This window comes from Apis cerana, linkage group LG5 (assembly GCF_029169275.1).
Source record: "Apis cerana isolate GH-2021 linkage group LG5, AcerK_1.0, whole genome shotgun sequence".
Classification (NCBI taxonomy): domain Eukaryota; kingdom Metazoa; phylum Arthropoda; class Insecta; order Hymenoptera; family Apidae; genus Apis; species Apis cerana.
The window spans coordinates 6,821,620-6,849,061 of NC_083856.1; the positions used below are offsets into that span (position 1 = coordinate 6,821,620).

At 32.1% G+C, this 27,442-nt stretch overlaps 1 protein-coding gene and 1 long non-coding RNA gene across 14 annotated transcripts in view; one reads left to right on the forward strand and one right to left on the reverse strand.

Moving 5' to 3' along the window:
- LOC114577512 (uncharacterized) overlaps positions 1 to 27,442 on the reverse strand; it is a 48,849-nt gene that overhangs the window by 6,721 nt on the left and 14,686 nt on the right. For 6 of the 7 annotated variants that reach the window (XR_009829658.1, XR_009829656.1, XR_009829657.1 and 3 more), the window contains exon 2: positions 30 to 133. This is a non-coding gene — a long non-coding RNA (uncharacterized LOC114577512). Of the gene's footprint in view, positions 1 to 29; positions 1,046 to 27,442 lie in introns of all 7 variants that reach the window. The other variant, XR_009829655.1, reaches the window with a different exon arrangement.
- Positions 1,252 to 27,442, forward strand: part of LOC107997582 (sodium/potassium-transporting ATPase subunit alpha) — a 116,066-nt gene continuing 89,875 nt past the window's right edge. For all 7 annotated transcript variants that reach the window (XM_062074745.1, XM_062074743.1, XM_062074744.1 and 4 more), the window contains exon 1: positions 1,252 to 2,964. In XM_062074745.1, the coding sequence (XP_061930729.1) occupies positions 2,935 to 2,964 (30 nt within the window). In that variant the 5' untranslated portion in view covers positions 1,252 to 2,934. The remainder of the gene's footprint in view (positions 2,965 to 27,442) is intronic.

Here is a 27,442-nt window from a genome sequence, read left to right on the forward strand (position 1 = left end):
ATGTTGCGTCAGAATTACGCATTACAAACCTATGTTTATCGGAGAAAGGGACGAGATGAAAATCCAGGGGGTTCGGGCGTATGCCTGACCCACATCCCTGCACAACGATCGACCGGGTCGCTCTGAAAGATATCTAGTGACATATTTAAACACACTCTTACTATGAACAATTGTCAAGAATTAAAAGAGAAAACAAGTAGAATTAAAAAAAATAAAATTAAAACTATATTAAAATTAATAGATAAAAATTCCTGAACGTAACAAATTTTTAAAGAGAAATAATAGTTTGTGTGTATATTATTATTTGATTCCATTATTAAGTAAATTATGATCGAAATTGCGTCGAGAAAGAATTTTCTATTATGATAAAGCCTTGTGTAGTTGCTCATTCTGATGGAAATTTATTGAATATTCATTGGATATATTGGATAATTTTGTTCGAAATTTTGCTCTGTGGATTATCAATTATTTTTTCTTTATTTCACTTATAATTTATAAACAATCTATTATTTAAAAGATAGAAATTTTACTAATCTTCAAGCTGTTAAAGAAATATATGTTTAAAATTAATTAATTATACGTTCAAGTGTTTGAATAATTTCTCGTTTAAAAATAAAAAAGAAGAAGAACATTCTCTAATTTTATATCTTTGAATGAATGATTTAAAAGGTAACAACGAAATATCAACTTCAATAAATTTAATCAAATTAGTTGATTGATTATTAATAGATATTAATAGATATAATGATATTAACTGATAAGTTCATAGTCATAGTCCATAGTCTTTTTTATATAGACAATATGCATTTCGCGTCAATTGTTTGTTTATAAGTTTGAGCAATTGATCTTTTTTGTTCCTATATATTTCTACGTTCACATGAATGAATCAATATGTAAGATAAAATAGAAATAATATTACCGTTTGTGTGAATGTAGCAAATACATATCATGTAAAACATACCATGTATTCAAAAAGAAGAAGAAAAGAAAATTTCTATGGTTGCTTCCGTTTTATAGCCATCACTGATTCCGTTCGAATCGGCCGCTAAAAAGGGAACATAAGAGCGAAATGGATTTACCGACCCACGCAAGACTACATGGGATTCGCATTCTCTTCTTCGTACATATTTCTTTTGTCCTTCTGTCTTATTCTCTATTTCCATCTTTGTTCTCTCATATCTTCTACTTTATAGCACGTGTACGTATAATACCGATTCCACCAAAGGTTTGTCAATAATGATTCAGGAGTCTAGGCGTGCCTCGCATATGAGAACCAGCCCGAAAATAAACAGGTCGCGCGCAATGTCACACACAGATGCCTTTAAAGTATATCTCAATGTATATATATGTTTGTGTAATCTTGCAAAGAGAGCGAATGAGACAACGCGATATGATGAAAAGTATTGACGGAGAAGAAAGAAAGAGATAGAATATACAAATGCAAGGAAATGCGAGCTTTGCATGCTTAACTTCTTGAGTGAAGCTTCTTTCTACACGAATGTTTTCTCTTAAAACATCCGATGGTAATGTATCGGATGAAAAATGACTGAATATTTGCATGTACGCGTGCTGAGATCATATTATATAGAAAATTAATGAGTCTTCTTAAAGCATTACAGATGGCTATGTAGATTTCTGTACTTTAAAAATATTTTCAGAAATATTTAATTTTTTTAAAATTAATCGTAATAATTTTTCAGATTTCAAATTTAATGTTAGCAATGGAATATATTATATGAAACTCACCCATTCTATCCATTTACAGTTTAGCATTCAATATTTATAATATCGATACAATCCTATTATATTGCGAATAATGTTCGTAACATAGCTGCGTGAGCAGAAAATGAACAGACAATCAAACTCGAAATGTAGGTGACACTTTAATTCTATGTTAAACAAATCGACTGTGACACTCACAAAATAATTTGATTATTTTACGAATCTATCTTCACAAGATTACTTCTTAGTAATCTCGAAAACAATTTTCTGCAGCAATTTATCGAGTAGATCGAGTATCATTTTTACCGATCGATATAATCGTTCGATATTTATATTATAGTATGGCGCGTTTCCGTGCGGTTTAAAATTCGTAAAAAGAATGTGACGTTTGACCGCACTTAACTAAGGAAGATCAGTGAGGGCAAAAGTGTGCAGGAAGGTTAATTCGCTTTAAATTAAAGTGAATTTCCCTTCACCCCGATGAAACCTCAATGAAGAAAGAAACAGAAAGGGTCGTGACGATTTCTAGCTAGCACCTAACCTCAATCTCATGAATTCTTTTGTTAATTCATGTACAACAAGGTATATATGAATTTTATACGGAAATGACGAAATTATTAACTATTTTTCCAATAATTATCGATAATTCGGGAATAAAAGCAAACAATGTACATAGTTCTATATAATTTTAATGTGCGAATATCAATGTATTATAAATAAAGAAAGGTTATTCATAATGAAAAAGGATAACTATACGAGTATTGCTTTTGCGAGAACGTAATAGATAGAGTGAGAGTGTATGATATGTCATAAGAAGGGGAAAGAATTACGTATTATAATTATAGAGTGAGTGAGTGAAAGGAACTTGTATCGGTCGTTCAAAGTGGAGGGGCATGATTGTGATGAGTCGGGGTGCCTTCGTATCGCTTGTAAACTCGTACTCGTACTACGTGTAGTATGAAAAGAAGCTTCGTGCCGTGACGTCAGCACAGTATTTCGGTACAGTTGCATGAAACATCGTTACGAAATTGTGTTCGCATATAATTTATTCTAATCCGACGAAAGTGAACGTGTTCGAGTTCAGTTCAGGTGTGCTTGCGATTGAATATTAGTGTATATCGTATATAATCGCAGGATTCATTTGATCATCGCAAGTGTAGCGCGTGCAGCAGGTAGTCGGAACATCGACCGACAGCCATCATTGTTGTCAAGATGGCGTCGAAAGGAAAGCTAGCAACCGAGGTCAGTAACATTTTTTGATTTTTTTATCTATATATATATATTCAACATGGTTTCGATGACAATGCAAGTGTAGGGTACTTAAATAAAAAATATTCAAATTAAATTTGTTATGTATGATTTTTCTGTATTATCGATTAATTCATTGAACTTGCGATCGTTACTAATTGTATTCGCGCGCTTCATTCGACGACAGGCCACGCGTCGTGTTCAGACGTCATACTGACCGGTAAACCACGCCCTTGAATAGTCATTTTTCATTGATGTTTTTCATTGATGCATTTTAGAATCAAAAGATAATGTTAATATAATCTTTTTTGCATAAATATTTAAAAGATATAAAATATGCATTTGTTAAATTCGTTAAAATCCATTAACCTATTTAATCTCTTTTTAAACTTCTATTCATTTATAATATTCCTTTTTTATAAATGACACTTTTTAACAGTGAATTTATTATATAATCACATGAATTTGCGTGAAACACGTGCGTGTTATTATATCTGCAAAGTATGATTTTTCGTTGACAGCAATAGAAATACGATCTATGAGATCAAATGAATTATGGATTGACTTGTATTTTTTCTTTCGATCATACTATTTCGAAAAATAATATACATGTGGTTTTAGTATAGTATACTTAATAGAATATATTTGTTTTTTCACTTCTGGAACATTATTAGTACACATTAATATACAGTGATTAATGCATAAGCAATTAGCCGACTCATATGCATAAATGCAGAAGATATTTTATATTATATTAGAATACGTTTTCTTACTATACGATATTAAAGCTTATAGATCTTTGTTATATCAATAACAATAAATATATATTTTCTATAATATATATTTTTATTTGTACAGTTCTATCTCATTAAAAAACCATAGGTTATCTATTTGTAGATATTTGATACAGAATTCTATTATAAATATTTAAAATATTGTAATATATGTCTATATAAATATAGCTAAATATTTTTGTGTGATTAGTTAGTTTCTCTTTAGAAAGTTTATAGATATATGTCAAGGTTCAAATATAGTAATGATAGCCATCCTATAGGAAAAAAGGAAATAACAAGCAATAAAATCCCCTAGAAAATGTAGAATCAAACTACTTTTTAATTCCTTTCTATTAAAAGTATATAATCAATGACTAGAGATAAAAATATCTAAGTTATTTTATATAACTGTGTTGTAATATTAGCAATGTAGAAAACAGTTGATAGTAATTATATTTCATAATAATTATATATTGTCATAATTATTATATTATTTTATGTAGGATGTAATTATTTGAAATATAAATAGATTGTTGATATTATATTATTTTGTATTATTAATTATCATTATTTGAAACGAAATTAATGATAAATTTCAATTACAATTTCCTTTTGTAGTTATTTTTTTCTGTGGTTAATATTTTTGGATTTGAATAGCATTTGTTCGAGGCCGTTTTCTATTTTGGCAAGTTGCCATTTGTTGAACGTGGAAAGCAACTTTATTTTTATAATGCGATATGCGACCTTGATTTCAGGAATCTATATAAAAATCATCATATATATATATATGATATAATATAATGTAATAACATATATAATATATTTAGAAATAATAATAATTATATTTAGAGAAGTTTATGTAATATTTTTAAAAAAATAGCAACAATGTTGATTAACTATGAGAATTGTTCCGTTATGTAGTCTTGATGAAAATCAATAATACAAAATGCGATTGAGATTATTTCATTTGTACAATAGCCATTGTAAATGTTTTTGTCGAAGGTCGTTGATCTCAATCACTGTATTATAGTCGACAAGATTATATATGACTATGTTTCTATCTTTTCATTTACTGCTTCCATTGTTATTTTAGATAGAGTTTTAGTTTTTCATGTTATGTTATACAATTATCATTAAATCGATTGAAATAGAATTTTACGTGTTACAATTTTTAATAAAATTTATAATTTCATTATTGACAAAAAAGAAAATATGTATAACAAGTTGTATTATATAATATTAATATTTATAACAAATATTTGAATTTTGTGATTAATTAAATATATTTTTTATTTATTGTAAAAAGAAATCAGAAATAACGATCAGAAGTAAAAATCAAAGTACAGTCCTGACTAAGATAAGTGTTTTATAAAATTGTCACGAGATGGCAGGAGGTGGACATTGAGAGAACAACGTGGTAACTTGTGACACATAAGCCAGTCTGGTTTTCTCTTCTCCTTTTTTTTCTTGTTCCTCGGATGCCCCTCTTTATCGTTCTCGTCTCACCTTCGACGCTAATTTGAACGATACGGTTCGCGCTTATTATCGCTAAATTAGCCATTATGTTGTTATTTTAACGAGTCGATGTGTGTCAGGGGGCCGTGCACACGCTTCCAGTGTGTCTACTGTATTTCCTCGTTCAATTTCTCTTCTGCTTATTCAACATCACTGTCATGACATGACATGACCCGCCTTTAAAAGATATTTGTAGTGATTTTTCACGTTTTTTTTTCTTGACTTTTGCATTATTACTCTTTTTTTATTTAAAGTATTTTCCATTTAATTATTTTGTAAAGTTAGAAATTTAATAGATGTATCTATAGGTTATCTTAACCATAAATTTATTTTGATCTATGATCAGATGTCGCTGACGTCACTACGCCAAGTTCATAATATTTCGATTATCATTATGTCTTTAGCTTCGCACCAATAATATTATATAGTTATAAAAATTTATTTTTATTTTTTTAAGAAATAAATAGATTTTAGGATTTTAGGATATTAAGATTAGAAAATTATTTCACAATGCAATTTATTTTTGAGTGAGACAAATTTTATGCTTGATTTTCATAACAATAAATTCACAATATCATAACATGTATTATGAATTTATTAAATATATAGATTTTTTTTCAATATAAATTAAAGTGATGATATTAATAATTAAAATAATTTGTAATTATTTTACTGAAATATTTTTATATTCTATATTATGAATTTTATTTTTATAGTGGGATATAAGCAATGCGTTATATTATGTAATTTATATATAATTCATTCAAAGAAATATCTTTTGAAATTTCACTTTTATTATGCAATTTCACATGCAATATCACTGAAAGAAACTCTTCTTCCCTAATTCAATATAAAATCAACCAATGTAATTTAATTAAACAGTATTCCATCTTAAAGTCCCATTCGCATCGTTATATTTTTAATTTTTTTTATTTCTAATAATTTAGTTTGTTACATATTAACATTTATAATAGCGAATTTCACTGACGTATTTACAAAAATCTTTATAAAACTCATGTCGTATAGATATATTTATAACGAATATTTATCATAGTTATTACTTCACATCTATTTCATTCATTATGTTAATCTAAATAATGGTTAACTATAAATCATTTCATTTCAACGTTATCATTTTTTATATATGAAATTCATATTCATACTCATTATTTCATTTTTAAAAACATCTTAAAAATTAAAAAAACTTCCTACGTTTCGTAAATATTAAATTTCTAGTGATCAAAAAAATTCCCTAGACGAATATCGCAATATCGATTCTCGATTCTATTTCAAAGATATTTCAAATGAATCGACATTTTATATAGGATGTTTCACGGTTTCCAATACATCTACTATGGTTTTTAGATTACAAGCTCAATATATATTTTCATAAGGAAATACAATGACAAAACCATCAGTTTCCAAATCCAAGTCTCAATGGATTATGGTCGAATCTAAAGATTCTTGTGAGGATTTAAAGGATATCCGTATTCGAGGTCAGACCCGTGACAGTGAAGCGGGCAGATTCGTCTCGCGAGATCTGGCTCGATCCAGCTGTTTTAATGGTGAACTTCCGCGAGACGAACACCGAGAGGGTCAGCCCACGCGGGCAGGGAGCATAATTCCTGAGAAAGGAAACCGCCCTGTATACTATTGGCCCTTTTAAACTTCTTTACCGACTAATTCTCTGTCACATCCGCGCCGCGACGTTCCTGCCTCTTGATTATTTAAATGCCCGCAAATGGCCACACTATGTTTTTTCCTCTCGCGTCGAGTCCCCTCGTATTTACTACAGTTCGTTGATTTGGCACTCGTTCCTCGTAAAATGGCACCTGATTAGAGGCTAAAAAACTCTATATCTTTATTTATTTTATTGTTGCTTCGACAGTCTGTTTGTTTATTAGGAATTAATTAATGAAATAATGTGTAAAAAAATATCTTGAAAAGTATAAATAAAGTATTTTACATTATTAGTTTTCCAAACTATAAAAAATACGGAATAATATTTTATGTTATAATTAGGGAGATAGAAAAAAAATTTCTATATAAAAAATTCATTCAAGTCTTATAAAATTTTGATAATTTAGCCACTTTTGAACTGATATTGTCTCAACTGATATAAACAATCATAGGAATCATAAAAATAAATTTAAAAAAAAATTGTTTCAAGCACGTGCTCAACTCGCTTGAACGAGTGCGCGTATTTTAATTCAGTTAATATAAAATTTTACGATACCGCAAGTTCGTAATATTAAAAGAGATAAATGGTTAAATGGATCAACTCTCCTTTAACTTGGTACGAACGCGGCAAATGAGAATAATTCAAATGAGCTTACCATTCAAATTTCCATTCGCTAACGCATCTTATTTCCACCAATAGCGTTATTATATCTGTCTGGTGCCGTGTATATTGTTGCCTTACGCGCTGCATATTCCAGTCGATATAGCTTATACTATTCCAGTCCAGAGATAACAGCTTATCCACCGATAAAATTACGTAACGACGACGATGCGCGCGAATGTGTACACGTATATGCGCGTATATTAATAGGTTTAACTTTAATTAAGAGCCCCTTGAAAATTGTTGCTAACCTCTCGTGCATCAAAGAACACGAGATTCTTTGGATTTACTTTGAAAAATTTGACGGATGTCTCGAAGATTTCGACAAATACTTTTAACTTTGAAACTGAAATTAATTTCGATGATCGTTAAATAAGATGAAGATCCGTTTTCCAGAATTCTTTGGATTTTAAAATTTTGAAAATAGTGCTTTGATTATCTGTCTTGTATTTATATAGATTTCGAAAAAAATTACACGTATATGAGATCAATGTTGAAGATCGTAAAAAAAAAAAAAAAAAAGAAAAGTTTGAAAACGAATTTTTATTGAATTTTTTAGAAATTCGAGTTGTGTAACATTGGAAGAAATGATTTCATATTCCATATTAATACTTGGAATCGATTCAATTGAGCATGATCGAGTGAATGCACGTTGATATAGTCGGAAAAATACGATTACGTAAATACGAAACGTGGATTGATCACAATTAAAAAAAAAAAAGAAAAAAAACTGTAAAAAACTGTGTAGAATAATATTTTTAAACCGATTTCAAATTTTATTTAAAAAAATCTCGAATATTCATTTTTTTTTTTATTTAAATTCTCTTGATTCTACAATACACGACGTCGTATTATTAAATGATATTACTAAAGCAATATCACGATTTAGAACAGAAAAACTCGAATTTTCACGCGAAATTGAATCGTATGATTCGAATATTCTCTATCGAGATATCCAACAGATGTTTCAGATTCGTCAGTTTTCATGGTTCACCTGTAACATATTACGCTTGGTTTGCCAATTTACGGCACAATATCTATCCCGCTTTTAGCCAACTGTCAATGAAATTATTCATAAAATAGAAATATCGCGTAAGTTTCGTTAAATTTAGCGAAATCATCTTGATACTTGATCTTCGCTAATTCTAATCGTCGTTGACCTTTCGTATTAAAACATAGGATTCGATCGAACTATCTTATTCCCGATATAAATTGCTCGTGTATTTTAAAATAGAATGGAAGAAAGATTTCTACAACTTGTTTGTATTATATCAATCGCTATTTGACATAATATTTTATTATTTTGTTATCTAATCGAATGTATATATATATATTTATTTTTTTCATTTTCTACAATTATCTTTGAAAGAAAACTAGATTAAAATTTTCAATGAGTAAAAGTAAATTTTTTTCCACGAATAGTTAAAATTTAATTGATCAAAGATAATAAAAATCGGTTGAAGTTCACAGTATAAGTGTTAAACGAGAATATATTTCTTCATATACTTTTTACATTCGGAATGTTCATCTCATTACCTTGAATATCACTTAGTGATGTAAAAAGTTACATTTACGTTTCCTTTTATAGAGAAAAAATCTCGTGCTCAATGTTCTCTTGTTTCTACGTATATTTGTACGAAGAATTTATATTGTAAAATTCAACGAAACAAAGGCAGATACTTTAAAAAAAAAATATAATATATTACGAAATTTCTGATAGTAATATTCTTTCATTCCGGAAGATGTAATTTTAATATTCTTCCGGAACATGCTCGGCCAAAACTCGTTACTTTCATAATTCCCGCTAATAATATTTCATAAATTCCGACTTTTTTTACACCGGTTCCTCTGAAATTATTATTTCCCGACTAATTTTTTATTTACAATCATACAACTTGTTCTCGAATTTAATTGAACGCAATTGAATTAATAATAGAACGTTGATGAACTTGTGTTACACGAATCGTGTAACGTTCTTAATGGATGTAGCAACAATAATTATTTATCTTATCTTCCTTTTTCTTTCTTAATCCGATTCTCATTCTATTCCTCCTTATTTTTCTTCCTTTTCTTTCACTCCACCCTTTTTGAACATAACGAATCTGTTAAACATAATGAAATTGAATTACACTTAATGAGAAAATAACGTGGCAAATTTCGAAAATTCAAAGTTCTTGTATTCAAAATTCTCTCAAAATTGAAATCTTTACATTACGTCAATTCTCAATCTATCGATCTACCGATTTGTATTTCTATTTATCCATCGAAGAGGATACGATGAAACGGATCGTAAATTCATCAAATTTATCAGGTCGAGATTAAAAAAATTCCAAAAACTCTTCAAATTGTTACGCAAAGGATGGAAATAAAATCGATACGGCAGATCAATGCCGAGTACGTGATCCGTGCTCTAACGCCAGTTCCGTATTAATATAGGTCAGGCTCACCAGGTATTCTCGTGGCGAGCAAGAATTACCAACGCGTGTCAGATATGAAAATGTCAGACAGTCTTCACCCTTGTATACGAATGACGACAGTCGATGACGACGAGCACGAGATAAGCTTTCGAGGTCTTGACAAGTGTAGAGCGTGCCACTTGACGATAATGACGCGCGTGCGGTGGTCAAAAGTAACAGCAATCGTGCAACTCGTCGTCGTCGACGAAGAGGTCTTGTGCATAATTAGCAGGCAAGAGTTGCGACACGCGCCGATGATCGCACATGAGTAAGTGGCCGCGTGTACGTGCACATTTTTACCCTTACGAGAAGGAATTCCCTCCTTTATGAGTTTTATGATAAATGATGATCGCTTGGATTAAATTTTATATCTAAATTTATCGCTAAATTTCGATTGATGTTGAATATCACCGGAATGGATATATTATTATTTCAATAATCAATGATGAATAAAATTTTCCAGGACTTGTAGAGGATTCGAAAAGTTTTATAAAGTAATTAAAAGAATATCAGTTTTATTATTATTTTGGATAATAACAATCTTTAAAGAGTTTCAAATACTTAAATTTCTCAAACATCTTCTTCATCGCCACAATTTCCCAATTGATTGAAATCTTATTATCAATAGTTCCGTATTGGAAATATCACTAAATTTCGATTGATATTAAATATCATCAGAGTGGATACATTATCAATAATCAATGATAAATGAAATTTGCCAGGATTTGAAAAGTTTCACAATTTTACGATGCATTGTATAATAAAATTAAGAATACTCTATATCTTGGATAATAATTTTTAAAGAGCTTCAAATACTTAAATTTCTCAAACATCTTCTTCATCGCCACAATTTTGAATTGATTGAAATTTTATTATCAATAGTATTGGAGATAATTTGCCAGGATTTGAAAAGTTTCACAATTTTACAACGATGTATAATTAAATTAAAAGAATTCTATTAATTATTATCTCGGATAATAATCTTTAAAGAGCTTCAAATACTTAAATTTCTCAAACATCTTCTTCATCAAATTCTGCGCCACAATTTCCCGATTGATCAACGTCTAAAATCGATCCGCCCGCTTGATTACCGTTCACGTTCATTAGTTGAATTCATTGTGCTCGATGTAATCATAATCATCACCCTGTTCCGCTTTGATGTTTCGCGGCGTTCGTGTCGCGTCACGTGGATCCGCCCTAACCCTTTCGCCGCGCAGAGTGCGTCCTCCTTGTTCAACCACCAACAGGAGTCGTGTACCAGCTCAATCCTGGCACTGTTCCTACCGCCATCCCCCGCCATACATCCTGGTAAGTCTCGTGTGGTACGAGTTTATGGTACGTGCTTAGTTGCGGCTCGGTACCATCGTGCCCTATTTTCGGGAAGATTTACTTTATGAAGGTATAAAGGAACAAGAGAGCGTCACGTTTCTTGCTAATAGGATTACATATTTTTGGAGGGAGTGGGGATTCGTGGATGGATTGGATGGATGAATGGAGGGACGAAAGAAGAATTTTGTCATCGTGATGGTGGAAATAACGAGATGACGAGATTCGTTTGTCTTATTGCTCGACTATATTTCAAAGCTTAGGTATTTATCGTGCTTTACGTTTAAGTTATTCCTGGTTATAATATTTGATCAAAATTGAAAAGACAGATCATTGAAGTTAAAGTCTTTGTATGTAAATGTATGGAAATGTAAGAGATAAAATGGAGGGAGAAGTTTAATAATTGATTTCCTCAGATATTGGGGAGAAGATGTATGAATTAGAGTGCGATAAAAGACACGTGTGGCCATGATTTGATAATAAAAATTTGGAATGAGGTTACTGGTGCAAGTTTATAAGCAGTTCTATCTATATTATAGTATCTATAACTTCCAGTTTCCAGATATTCCTTTCGTATCCATTGCAAGGATGAAAGAAGAAGCAAATTCGGTCGAATAATTTTTCTCTTCTGAGATTTTGGTTTTTTTTTCGATCCTTTATTAAATATTTTTTAAAGCATCTTCTTAGACACAAAGTTTGGATTTCTCAGATTTCTTATCCTATTGATACAATTATTCAGAATTCTTTGAATTCTGAATTAAAATCTTACACTTCTAATCAGATCTAGTATTATTGAAAAATTAAATTATATATTCTTCCACGAAAAAAATGATGTTTCGAGATTATGAGATATTTCTAACTTTTGTCTAATTTGAGATTTCAAATTTTTGACACAAAGTTTGAATTTCTCAGATTTCTTATCCTATTGATACAATTATTCAGAATTCTTTGAATTCTGAATTAAAATCTTACACTTCTAATCAGATCTAGTATTATTGAAAAATTAAATTATATATTCTTCCACGAAAAAAATGATGTTTCGAGATTATGAGATATTTCTAACTTTTGTCTAATTTGAGATTTCAAATTTTTGATTGGTAATGTATATCTCGTGATTTCTAAAGTATCTCTCGTTTCTCTCTTATTTGCATTCGAACGGCACAGGAAAAAAGTGATCAAAAATCGAGGTCGATATTTTATTGCCAGCCAGAAAATATAACGACGCGTATTGTTCTTTCGAACGACGTTTCTCCAATCACGATACTCCCCATGAATAATAATAAATCGATCCTATTATCGACGAATTATTTACCAAAAATAACCTCCAATCTCTAATTCGTTAAAGTAACATCTTTACGAACCACGTTTTATTAGATTAATTTATCACATATATTCATTTTTCCTTAATTATTTGCCAAAATTTTTTACCAATTTTATTACAAAAAAAGAACGTAATTATGTTTATACAGTAAATTTTTAAGTAAAAATTACAAGAATATAAACATGGCAATTTGTGAATCAATTGTGAATCAAATTGTATACATAGCAGTTTAGTTCAATTGTGCAAGAGGGTCCAGGGTCAGTTATTAGAACAGTGAAATGACGTGGTGGGGGTATACTACGCGTCGACCTTGAGTGGCAATTGATTTTGGACAGAATATAACGCGAATATATCCCATCGCTAACTATTTATCTACTCGAGAAATCAGTATAAATTAATCGATTGAAATAAATTTTTATAATCATCTGTAAAAGATCCATCGAATTCTTCTACATTCTTTTTTTTCTTCATAAAAATTATATTTTTCACGAAACTTTACAAAAATCTTACCATACGTAATGCTGATTTAATTCATCAGAATTCATTCCCACGACATTCAATAACTGGAACACGAGTACTAGCTATAGCAATGATAATATTGCCACGAATTAATTAGACATGCCCTCCCTTAATGAAGTGCATACCCTGCAATGGGCGTGATCATCCTGGAATATCCTGTAATAGATCGATTCCATTCGTATTGAGTCCAGAAAAAAATTTGTTGCACGATATTTGTATATTTGCACGAGGCATTAACTCTTTGATCAAATTATTTAATTGATTTAATAAAAAAGGTTTTATCATTTTAATAATGAATTGAAGTTAATTAAAGTTGATTTTTGCTGTTCTTTCTTTTAAGAGATGATTACACAATGTTTTAGAGATATCTCTTGCTTAAAATGAACAACATTCTTGGATGGTTGTACATACAATGATACTACTTTCATCTTTAGTTGCAAAATAAAGGATATCTCGTGGATGAAATGCTTATATAACGGAATGCATACAGATTACTTTATCTACGTTTAACTTACATGTGCTACAGTTCGAGAAAATGTCCTCGCTTTTTCCTCATCATCGTGCACTGAAATATTCGAAGCAAGAGTGCAGAAATCTCGCCACGATAAAGAGTTATTTTATTTAATCTTCTGAATACAAATCAAATTTCGTAATCTCCTTTTTTCATTTGATTAATCTAATAATATATTCAGAAATGGAGAAGAAATTTGTTTGAAAAAAATTCTCCTATAAATTAGAGGATTTAAATCATTCGAGAATTTATCTTGAAAGTTCGAGTCGAATTCAAAACCTTGCAATGAGAGAAAATTAAAAAAAATTTCTTAATTTCTTAAAATGATTTAAAATTAAAAAGAAAAATATATACTGATTAATTGAATATAATAAATATATAGTTTAACGAAATATATAGATTTTTGATTCAATTTTTGCATAAAATAAAATATTTCATCAAACTTACATCGAAGAAATATTTTCAAAAATAAATCCACATCTCTTTGCGTGAAATTTCCATCGATTATCTTCTTTGAAATCAGAAATGGGTCTCAAGGTTTGGAGTTAGAAATCTTGAGACAGTTAAAAACGGAGAAGAAATATTCATGGAATTCTTGTAATTTGTTTTCTGCTTGCTCCTTGATAATATCCATCGAGTTATTAAAGTCGAATCGTGGCCACGAAGGAAAATCGAACTCAATGGGAAAATGGGTATCAAAGTTTTTAGAGCTGATCTCTCGACGAACCTTTCAGAATATTCTTACTAAATCGATCTTGGCCAAGGAAAAGAAACAGCGTCGAACTGGAAGCTACCACTCGTCTTAAGTTTTAGTCAAAAATAAAGGCTGCCAAAATTGTCTTTGGCCAGCTCCAGAGCTATTAAACTCACTTCTGAGATATTGAACTTTGTTTAATTTTAGTAATTAAACAAAATTTCATTTAATGAGATGAACAAATATGAAGAAATATGTTTAAGAATATTTTTACATTATTTTCTTATAAAAATATGAAAAATAACCAGAATAAATCAAAATTTACAGCAATCCGTTCGAATTTATTCCTTTTCTCGAAACGAAACTCTCGCATCGCGCTTCTTTCGCCACGAAAAATCTATATTCAAAGATTCTGCTCATCTTGCAAACTATTCTCGTAAAATTTCAAACCTAGAATTTTCTTTCCATTATTATTAAAAATCGTCAACGATCAAGTGGAAGGAGGTCGGAAAAGGAAAGATGGAAGATAGAAGGCGTTCCACCAACAGAGAAAAGTGGAAATTTGTCTTTCGCGCGAGAATTATTTACCCGTGCAAGGCGTGCAAGAAGGGATAAGATTTTTCGACTAGACGAAGGATTTGAACGTTAATCTCGCATCCTCGTGTGGAATTTCATTGGACAGGTGGACACTGAGACGAGCTTAACCGCCGACGCATAACAAATTGGCTTGGTTTGCTGATTATGTGCGAAGCGGCCGGGAATCAACTTCACTACGATGCTATTATTGATTATAAACGTTAATTTGTTCCACGTTCACGTGGAGACCCAGCTGGAGATAATTATGCGAATTCTCGAGCGTTTCCTAGCCGATCGATCGATGGTTTAATTTAGATTTAGAATTTGAAATGGAAAGATGGAAAGGTAGATTTTGTTGTGGGATCGCAGAGTATTATCATTCGTGTTAAATTTTTGAAGATTTATTTGTCTTTTATTATTTTAGAAGAAATTTTGAAAATGTATCTTAAGTTATTTAAATATAACTTTCTTTGCGAATTTTTAAATTTATTGATTGTAAGTAAAATATAAATAGATTATCTTACTATTTTTAGATGGATTTTTAAGTGTCCCAGATTTTTGTATTTCGGATATTTATCAATATTAAATTTGTAAAATATTACAGGCTATGTACACAGGGATATAGAAGTTTCTCCTTTCTTGAAATAAGCGTTTATCTTTATTTCTCGTGGTATATGTTATTTACGATGAACGTTCGAAATTGTTTCGATGTGAATGCGTGGTTTAAAGATACGTTCCATTCGGAGACAATAATTCGAGCACCTTGAACTTTTCGAATCGGGGGACCACTTCATTCGTCGACTCTCGTTTCTCCTCGTCAGAGATTTTTCTCGCAAATGTCAAAGTGATTTTAATTAAAATTCAACACCTCTAACTGGATGCTAACCCGGCAATTACACGAGATAATTGAACGTTTGATGTTTGAAAAAAAAAAAAAAATGGAGAAAAGGTGAAATCCAACGCAAATAGACACACCACTGTCCACGGTATTGTGCCAAGAAAACAAGGATGGAGAAGCTTCAATCGAAGAACGTTCTAGATAGATCCCATCGATTTCACGAAAATTGCTCTGCCTCCAAGATTTTTCTTTTTTCACTTCAAACAGGATAAATTGGGTAATTTTTGCGATAAAGCGATGGATATTTGTGTACTTTGGAATACTTTGAACTCGAGGATAGAAATTGGTTGTAAATTGGATGAAGAAGAAAGTTTTAAGAGTCAATTATAGAAAGTAAATTAGTTTTGAAGAAGTTTAATGCTCGTTTTGTACGTGTTTTTTTTATGGTATATGGTATTTATATGGTATTTTTTTTCTAAAGTAGAAAAAATAATATTGAGGATTTTACAATGGAATAAACATGGTTATATTTTTAACAGAATAGTATATATTTTAGTAATCTTTGAACTTTTTAAATAAAGACTAATATTTTATAATTAAAATTAATAATGAATATTTTCTTATGATATTAAAAAATTTTATTATGATTTTTCAAAATATAACAAATAAATATAACAAAATGTATATATTAAGAATATTTATTTTATATTATTATATATATATTACTATCTATATTATTTTAATTATAAGAGGCTTCTTAGGCAAGTGATCAGAGTGTTTGATTGCTAATCTAAGGGTCTCGGGTTCAAATCTCGATTTAGATAGAACGTTTTTAGATTTTTTATATGGAAATTCTAAAATTTCTTCGAGAAATTTGTTATTGGATCCTCTATTTAATGATATATTCCTATAAAGTATTTAATTACAAATTAGAAAAAATTCTGAATGATCTAAATTTCAGAAATACAATTCTAAAATTAAAAATAATAAAAAAATAAAGTACAAAAGTATTGTATAAAAATAAAAAATGTATAAATATAAAAATAATAAAAATTTTCAGTAAAAAAAGAAAATAATAATAAAAGATTTTCTTGATTTAAAATATTAATGAATAAGTTAATCAACATCATGTAACTCTCAGCAAATGATGAATGAAACATCTATTGAATTGGGCATTCATTGTATTCAACTCACGAAACAAAGCAATGCTTTGTTAATAACAAACGTCACTAAATTTCACACGACACTAAAGCGTGCATTAATGAGACACGTTTCGATTGGGTCAAAAAAGAGGGTGTGTGCATTTGGCTAAGTTCCAACTTGCTCAATATTCAACAACAGCGCGAAATGTCACAGTTTTGAATGAATTGGTGGCAAAATTATAGAGAAGAGAAAGAAAGGAATAAAAGGAAAATATGAATATTATAGCAAAAAGAAAAAAAAAAAGAAAAAAAGAAAAAGAAAAAAAAAATTGAGATTTTGGTCGATGATGGAAATGTCATATTTAAAGTAACGTCATTGTGATCACAAATATTAGCTCAAATTCTCATGAATCATCAGGTCTTTCTTTTTTCTTTTACCATTCGTGAAACGTTGTTGGTAATTTTTCATGATTAACTCTCGACACATCTGGCTTTAAGGAAAAATCGTGGTCGTATTGTCAGCAAAATTTTCTCTTTTTGGGGATGAAAGAATAATTACACGTATATATATTTAAAAGTATGATATATTTTTATAAAAGAATATTAAATTTAGTAAATTTAATAATATTTAATACGTTTATATTATAGAATATTATATTAGATAGAATAAAAGAATAATAAATTTAGTAATATTTAATACGTTTATATTATAATAATAAAATATATATAATTAAAAAAAATATTCTAAATTATTACAAATATCGACAAATCTCTTTTTTTAATTAAAATTAGAACAAAATTCTAAAAGAATTCTTTTTCGTTTTACATGCCTTACTCTATGTGTACATAATATCTTTTTCATTTTTGAAAGTTTATTCACCGTTTCCTAAAAAACGTGCAAAAACAATTCTTCCTTAATCAAACAAAAATCCTTCACTCACGGACAAATCCTTCGATCGTTTTTTTTTTTTTTCATATGAAAAATTATCGAGAAATTGAACGAAACATTTATACCACGAGTTCATACCTCGATATTTTTGTATTCATGCAAGCGAGGTTGGTTTAAACGGATCAGCTGATCCACCTTGTCACGGTGCATTTTTACCCGTTCGTAAATTTTTTCCTTTAATCTCGCGGTAGCTCTCGGTGCATATTAAATTAAAATGAAAAAAATCAGAGTTATTTTTATACAGTAAAAAAAAAAAAGAAATCCCTTACTACGAACAATTAATTACATTAATCCAAATTATTATTCGATAATTTATAAGATTAATTAAAATAATTTTAGATACTACTATATATAGAAATATGATATCAAAAAGCTATCTAAGGAAAAAAAAAATTTCTGCTTCCATAAGTTTCGTTCCGCTCTAATACATACGCGCATAAAACATTCACGTTTCTCTTTCTTTCCTTCCTTTTTCTTCCTTCTTGTTCTCTATCCACTTTTTTCTTCATTTGCCTGCACAACTGTCAGTAATCGATATCGCGTTTCATCGATGCTGCAGTCAACGTTTTATCATCCTGTTCTGCAATGTAAAAAGGGCGTGGGCGAATTTTGGACAAACAAAAAAGTGTCAAATGCAAATTTTCCTCCTCTTTCCTCCCTCCCTCCCTCTCTCTCTCTCTCTCTCTCTCTCGGCCCCCTTTCCTGATGCTTTGTGCATCTTTCAGGGCGCACGTTTGCACACGTGATTTCCGTGTTACGATCCTCGATTTTATCGTGATTTCATTGCCTCGAAGCGTGCCGTTCTTCCCACTTTGTTTTTCTTTTTTTTTTTCGCGTGTTTGGAAAGGGATGGAAGACAAAGTTTACTTTTGTAGAAAAAAAAAAATGCGTGTCGCGTCGAAAATGTGGGACGCGTGGGTGGAAGGGGTGTCGGTGTTGCTTTTTTTATTTGCAGAATAATTTGCGAGTGATTGTAATGTTTATAAAAGGGATGAATTCAATATTAGAGAGGATGAATGGCGGAACGAATGACGAAAGATCGATGGAATTAAAAGTTAAATCCTATTCAATGACGTATTTTGTACTTTTTATTATATTAATATTTTTATTTCGTGAAAAGCAAACCGCACGATTGATCCGATGTTAAAATTTATTTAAGGAAAAATTATTTTTCCCGTGTTTTCCTTTATCGAGATACAATGATTGTCAATATTTTTGCAAGCCATTGCATACGTAATTTTATCGCGTTGCATAAAGGAAATGGTGGAACAATTTTCGATGCTTGCATCTTTTTTGATTTGATTTGTCAAAAATTGATCAATCGTTTTTTTTCCTTTTTAATTTTCTTTTTACACCTAAATTTCCTGTCCTAATAATATTTCGATTCTTTTTTTTTTCCTATTTAAATATCACAAAATGTATCGATTCCAAACGTGTGATCGATAGATTCGAAACGATTTCTACTTAAAAAAACATCCCTTATTTATCGATCACAAATAAATAAAAAAAGGAAGACGATAAATAGGATTGAAAAAATCGAGTTTACGAGAAAGGTGCAAGAAAGGAAGAGAGAAAAAATAAAATTGATATTCCTTCCAATTTATTCGATATAACTTCTCGAAAATATCTCGACAAACTTCGAAGGCGTTAATTCAGTTGCGTTCTGTTTCCTTTCGCTCGATTTTCATTCCCGAACTAATCGAGTATCCTCTCGAGCGAACAGCCCTCGAACGTAACAAGCCTTACTTGTCAACAAATTCCCGATGCGGCCGCCCCTCGTGGCCTATGCACATCGACCATCCCCACGCGACGACGATGGTCACTTCGATCGGGCGACACGAATTATACGGCCGTCGCGCATGAGAATCGGAATCGAGGCTACGAGAATTCCTTCCACACCTTCTCAAGGATCCCGGAACCCGGTTTCTGGAGTTACTGGGTTACTGACCGACGTCTGGGGGTTGGAACGGGACGTGTTAATCGAGAAAGGGATAGTGGAGCGGTCAGAAGTGGCGAAGAGCGATTGAACGAATCGCTATTCGTTCCATTCCATCGATGTAATTTATTGGTAATTTTTGTGCGTGAATATATTCTTCCATTATTGAAAGAAATAGGTATGCTAATTTTAAGCGTAGAAGAAAAGATAAAAGTATCCACGAATCGGATATAATCTTGCTTTTTTTGATAGTTTATTCGAAACGGTATTTCTTAATAATAGAGATGACAAGGAAGTAGAACGGAAGTGGAGAATCCCAGGATTTGAGAATGATGAACGAAACTCACGGTCTAAATAACAATATTGCCCAGAGAAACCAATATAGAGCAACCAATTCTAACACCTCAAAGTTTCACGCCGCCTCGAATGCACGCCTTTCTCGCTACTGCTCCTTTACTTCCGCCCTCTATCACGTTTCTCTTCCCATTCTTCGTTTTCTTCTCTCCTTTTCTTTCATCCGGGTTTCAACCGGCGACGAGCAAACCCCTGAATCGAGAATAGGCGTATAGGCGAGAAAACTGGAGAAAAAATGTAGAACGATAAAAAGGGAAGAGAAAAAAAAACGAACCTTGACGCGAGCGTCGTACGTATGGGAGGGAGTGGTACGCGTAGAAAGGAAAAAAGAGATAGCAGAGACAAAAAGACGAAGAATGAAAGACAGAAGGGAAAAAAAGGAAGGAACAGAACGAGAGAGAAGGAGGAAGAAAAACGTAGAAGGAATCTCGAGGTTGAGCGAGAAAGAGAGAAATAACGAGGATATTCCTCCACAGTTCTCCACCTAGAAGTATAGTGTTCGTTCCAGAGAGCTAGGTGGTGGGGGCAGAGCGAGGAGAGGGGATAAAGCCCTGCAGTGCGGCGCGGTCGATACAACTCCCACCTCTGTCACATTCCCCCCTTCCCCCACCAACGGCCCTTTTTCCGATCCCTCTTCACCCTGATCCATACCATCGTCCGTTTCTTTCTTCATTTCCTCGTTCCTTCGATCTCTCTCTCTTTCTCTCTCTCTCTCCAACTCTCGATCGTAACTCCGTCATGGCCATTCGACGCTATTCGACGATTCATTCTTTCTCTTTTTCTCTCCTTCTCGTACAGAGGGGACACAGGGTGAAGGTGCTGATTAGTATGAGCGCCATCTAGGCGATTTCACGTGCTACGGCTGGCCGTTGCACCGAGCCACTGAAAAGAAGGTCGAAACGACCAGAGGAGAGTCCTGTGACCAACAAAGCCTATATCTATTACCACCTATTTTTCGTCTGTGTGTTTGTACTTTATCTTCATCCTTTTTTCCCCCGTCGATAATTTTTTCTTTCCCCCCGATCTTTTTCCTTTTTCGTCTAAATTTTTTTCCTTTCGTTTCTATAATTGCGTTTCGTCTCTCTTTCTCTCTCTCTCTCTCTCGTGATATCGAAGCAATCGACGTTGGCTTATCGTGGAGAAGGGGTTGGGTGGGATCCGAGATCGGGTTTAAAGAGACGACAGAAACGGGGGATCGAGTTATTCTCGACCAGGTTATCGATACGAAGCGGACAATCGCTGCTATTAATGGCCTCTGAAGAAAGGGAAGAAAGAGCTGGCGATTATTTGAATAAATTGGCCCGGTTGATCGTGACCCGAATACGCCTCGCTGTCGCGTGCGAATTTCGATTTAGACCTGGCTTTCGAATTACATTCCGTGTACACCACATATCTCCATCTTTCTCGGATGTTAATTAATATCTGATCCAATTTTATGCGTTTCAACTCTTTTTGTTATGATAACATAGGTCGGACGTGTATCAATTCCGTTGCATGTTCGAATTGTGATTCGATGCAATGATGGATCAGGCCGCGCAAGTAATTGGATTCTTTTCGTGGTCATATTCGATGAAAATTGAAAATTATCCGTGTATCGATCCAATAAGACGGTTAATTATTTCTTTTAAATTCTTAACAATTTCAGTAGAAATTACTCTCTTGTTAAAAATATATTTTCTTACAAAGTTTAAGAGATACGAAATTTATTTAATTTGGGAAAAATCAAAGGGAAATTTTTCAAAACGTTTCTCCTCATTCGTATTCTTCCGAGAGAATAATTTTCTCGAGTTTAAATTGATTGATTTTAATAATCATGTTATTATTAAAATTATTGCCACGAACGAAAGAGTCGAGAATAATACTCTTTTCGAATCTAATCTCTTCTTTTTCTTAAGTTTATCTTAAATCAAAAGGAAAATCGTTCTTCAAGAGAATGTGAAACATTTCAATCGGGTGTTCTGTTGGAAAGGTGAGAAGATATCAAAGGGCATGGCGATCTTTGCAAATCGACCACCTTCGACCCGTGAAATCGTTTCGAGTGTTGGCCTTTTATTTAAATTTCATCCTTTCAAAAGCTATCGTTCCTCTCACCTCCCCCTATATACATCCCCAGTGCGAACCAAGTGCTTTATTTACCGATCGGTTTATGGTCGAGCGACAACTTGCTCCTGGAATCTTGTAGTTAGATTCGCGCGATTCGTTCCAAAGGAAATTGGACGGATTGGCCAGGTCGTAAAGAGGAGGAAAGTAAAATCCGAGAGTGCACGGGATCTGTGGCGGTGATCCGTGATCAATAATCGTTGAACGATTTTTGAAAGTACCAATACACGATGATTGAATGTGTTCAAGCTAGAATTTTTCTCTTCGATCTCTCGTTTACGATCGCTCGAAAAGAGGATTATTACTTTTAATACAAATTGCAGAAATTTAATATTTTATAAAGAAGCAAAAAATTTTAAACATTTTGGGAATCGATTTTATATTGAAATATATATGTAGATCGAATTTTTTGATTTTATAGTTTTTGTTTCATCTATCTTACACCAGTAATTTGAGAACGATGAAAGATCATCTCTTGACTTAATCTTCTTGTACAAATTAGTTGACAATGAAACAAGCTTTACATTGCAATCAAACGGGAGAAGACGAGTATTTGTTCCGCAAACATTGAACCCCCTTGCACAATAGTGGCGATATTGTTATTTAATTTTACAAGTTTCAAGTTATTGATAAATAGCGAACGAAATTTCCGATGTTCAAAATATAAAATACGAAAATATGATCTCACCCCTCGTCAAGCCTTCATTTCAAAATCAGTAGAATTTTCAGTTATACCTCCCTGTAAAGTACGATCATTCGTTAAGTGATTAATTTCCATTGTATTCATTTTTCAATCGTATCTTCGTAACTGAATCCTCCAAATAATTCTTCCATTGGATCGACCAAACAAGCTTAAACGGCTTTAGGGGTGTATTTCATCCCTGTACATTGGCCATCGCAATTCTCATCGGTTTATAGCGACCCTCTTTCTGTCCGTGACACCGTCGAAACGATCCTCTTTCCCTCTTTTTCTTTTTCTTCTTCTTCTTTTTTTTTTTTTTTCGTCGCGAATCGCGTCCAATTTCACGGCGGCCACAAAGTGGCAGAATCTCGGCCGGGAAACTCGGACACAAAGAGTTCCATTTACTCGGCCCAAGTGGACGAAAGCTTGCCATGGACGAGAAGTGTCAGGTGGGGAGAAAAAGAGTTTTCAAGGTGGGCGAATTCGTTTTTTACGTTGTCACGTTTTCACGTTTTTTTTTTTTCTTTTTTTTGAGGAATTCTACGGATGTAGATCGGAGAATCGATAGCAAAAGAGTATTTTCGACGAGAACGAAAGGATATCGATCCACGATATTCCCCACATTCTCTCGACGAAGGATTTTTCCATCTTTTGATTTAAGATTTTAAATTTAAGAAAAAGAAAAGAGGAGAAAATTAGATTCAAAAAGAATATTTATGTATTATTATATATTAATATGATTATTAAAATCGATCAATTTAAACTCGAGAAAATTATTTTTCTATCGATGTGAGTATAACTCTAGGAATATTATACTTCGAGAGTTTTTTCACTTCGCCAGCGATTTTAAGATTTCTAACAAATTTCAAATTCTCAATAGACTTATTATTTATTACTCATTCAATCATTCAAGTTGTTGAAAATATTTGATACAAAATTTTTTTCGCTCTGATGAAAATAAGGAAGAGATTTTATTATACTTATACCGAATCGAGGATCCATTTGTTTTGACAAATGTTATCGCGGATAAAATTAGGCCAGGTAATTTTACACGGTGCGAGAATTAATCGTGGAAATTTATCCAGGGACCGTTGCTCCGCTTTAATTAGCCGGTTAAAACAGCTTGCCAGGAAGAGATGGATAATTAAGGAGCAAACCTAAAGGGTGGAGAAAGAAGGAGAAACGAGGGGGAGGCTGTTCTGACTGTTCGTTTATCAGAGTTAACTCCTTCACGATTGTCTACCTCGTGTTTTTTTCTCACCTTGGAGTAATTTGAAAAAATGAGATAAGCTCAACTCTTTTAAACGATCGAAGAAATTTGATTTATACGAATTAATGGGTACGTTTGGATCATTTAAACAGCATGAAACGAATCGATAAAAAAAGAAAGGAAGGGAGAAAAGGAAAAGAAAGGTAATTTATCGAAAAGAATAATAATTAAATTTTAATCGATCAGAGTATTTGATTGGTATTGGTATATGATAAATGTATGTAAATACAATATTGAATAGAGCAGAACGAAGCTAAATATTATCATTTCTCGTTTTAATCAATGTTATTACATATCCGAATCTCGTGGGACTTACTCTTCGAACTAACTAAATATATAGTAGTCACAGTTGTACGGTAAAATTTGCATTACAATTATTCAAACGACCTCAGAAGTAGGTAGAGGTTGCTTCCATAATTCAAACTTAATTCAAACGTAATTTCACCCTCAAAAAGTAGACTCGCCATTAATTATTCTAACAAAATTTCACTCGCGTTAAAGGTAACGATCTACTTTTTCGCGACGAAAATCAATAAAATTTTTTTTTAGATATAATTGATTACGAGCAACAAAACAACATAACAGCTTAAATATTCCAATTAAATATATAACTTATTAATAAGAAATATCGATATTTTTTGTCATAAATTAGAAATTAATGTCACAGATATCGATACTCCAATATTTTAATCTCCATATAAATTTTCACGCGAAACGGTTTTCGTCCAATAATTTCACAGCAGAATTTCAATTTAACTTCTTCGATGATATTGGATTCTTCGAAGCCATCTTCTTGAAGCCTCTCCTCATCGATAATGCAGATCCCGATTATTTTTATCGATCGAGCTTAAAAAACGAATCAAGTAAGAAAAAAAAAAAAGAAGAGAATCGAATCAAGTGTCAAGTGAAAACAAAAATACAAATAAAACAATTGATCTCTCGATCGGATGCTTGAGATGGAAAATTGTATGCACGCTGATTGAAATTCTTGGCTAGAAATAGGAGGGGGAAGTCCCTTTTATTCGATTTTCTCGGCGACGTTGAATTCTCCACGGGGGGAGACAGTTGTGAATCGAACCACGGAATGGCGAGAAAATCTCATTTTACATTGAATGCCCTGTGTCGTTGTGCAGGGCGAGGCAAGTTTCTATAGTTTGTTTCATTAAGAATCGAGATATTCGGAGAAATTTCCGCTCACCCTTCGGGGAGGAGGAGTTTGGGAATGGAAATTATCCCACAGAATTCCTTTCGTTTAATACGTTATTAATGTCGTGAAACGCTTTGTGAATAATCGTTGCTTCTGCAACGGATACGGGGCACGATTCGCAGAGGTTGAAATTTCGGGAATAATCAGAGGAAGATTTTTAAATCTCCCCTCTGAATTATAAACGATCCTCGTGCTCGAAAACGTTTTCCCTTCCGAAAGGACAAAATTTTTTTTTCGGAAGATTAGCGAGTTTGTTCGGATTGAATATTAATGGAGAATGGAGAAAGAGATTTGAAATTTTTACTTGTTAACTTGTTTTTATCTCTCCAAACTTTTTGAATCGAGATTAAGAAACAAAATTTAATTCCAATTTTTCTATAGAAAAATAAGAAAATTGCAGATTCTTTTCCTAATTTCTTTGTGTACTCCCAATATTCAAATTATAAGCAATTCGTACAATCCACAGAATTCAGCATGAATATATTAATATTAACGAGTCTTGATTCGATCCTATAAAGAAATTTGTATTAGCGTACTTAAGCGATGGAGCGCAATATGTGCAAAACGAGTTTCGTATGGATTTCGTATAAATTTCTTAAACAAGGTCACACGGATTTCAGAAACTCCTTAAAACCTCAGGATCGACCAGGGACTTGGCATCCATATTTCATGAAATTAGCGTGGTATATAATAACTATATAAATAAAACAAAGTTTACGAAAATCGATCGTCGCCTAAATCAATTAATTTGGGGGGGAAAAAATTGTATAAAAGATTTTCAACGTTATTTCGATCGTTTTATTTCAATGATGCTTTAGTAATAAAATTTTTCAATTCGACGCGTGACAACAGGCAAGCCAAACAACGAAGATTTAACCGAATTTGAAAATCTTTTGACGGAGAAATAAAATGTTTCAAATGGAAAATACGCAAAATGGGCGCCAGATATTTGCATAAGGATTGAAGTTGTCGTGCAACAAGCTGCCATAATTTATACTTACGCTGAATCGATTTTTTTTTTTTAATTTACACACCAAATATTGGTACATCCTTTCATTCGTCGAGGATCGACATCAAATATTTTAAAATTCATGTTTAACCTTTTAAAATGTAAACACTATTATTTCGCTTAATTTCATATCAATCGTTAAAAAATCATCTTTAAAAATTATTCATAATTTAAATTACACATTTTACGAATCGAGCATCGCAATATAATGTATATCAAATATATGTTTCTAAATTAATTCTATCAAATTATATATTCCAATTAATTTATAACGCAACAACAAATATATATTTACAATCACAGCGTAACGAAACCTCGATATGCATATGTAGAACACAGAGGAGTAATCAATCACACCGTCATATCACCCAATCAAATCGATCTCAATAACTCGAACAACTCTGTTTTATCGTTCGAGTCGATTAATTTCGTTGGATCACCGAGGACATTAGTAGCGGATTATCATTCATGGAACTCTCCATTAATTTTTCACGGGAGCCTAATCCTATTCCACCAATTTCTCCTTTCGTCGTCTCGCGTTAATGAAACGTTGGTCGAGGAATTTTTCCACGAATCGAAGGGAAGAAAAAAAGGAGAAGAAAAAGAAGAAAAATGCTCTTAATGATGCAAAAAAAAAAAAAAAAAAATAACGCATGGATCGATCGTGGTTAACGTTGAGATAATTGGGAGAAGCATTGGAAAAAGCATCGAGACACTTTCTACTCCTTCTACGCACTTTGTATCCGCTTTGGTATCCGCAACCGATCAAAGAGAATCCGGACAGGCGATGCGATCAGGTGATTTGATACGAATTGAGCGACGAGTCGGTTAAAAGATTCAAATTTCGTTCATCAATTTATCTTGTTCGACGAGAGCTTCAGCTCTTGCCGCTTTCGAGAATTGGATAGACGGTTTAAGGGCGCTGGTTTCAGGCGACGAGCAACAATGCGCGC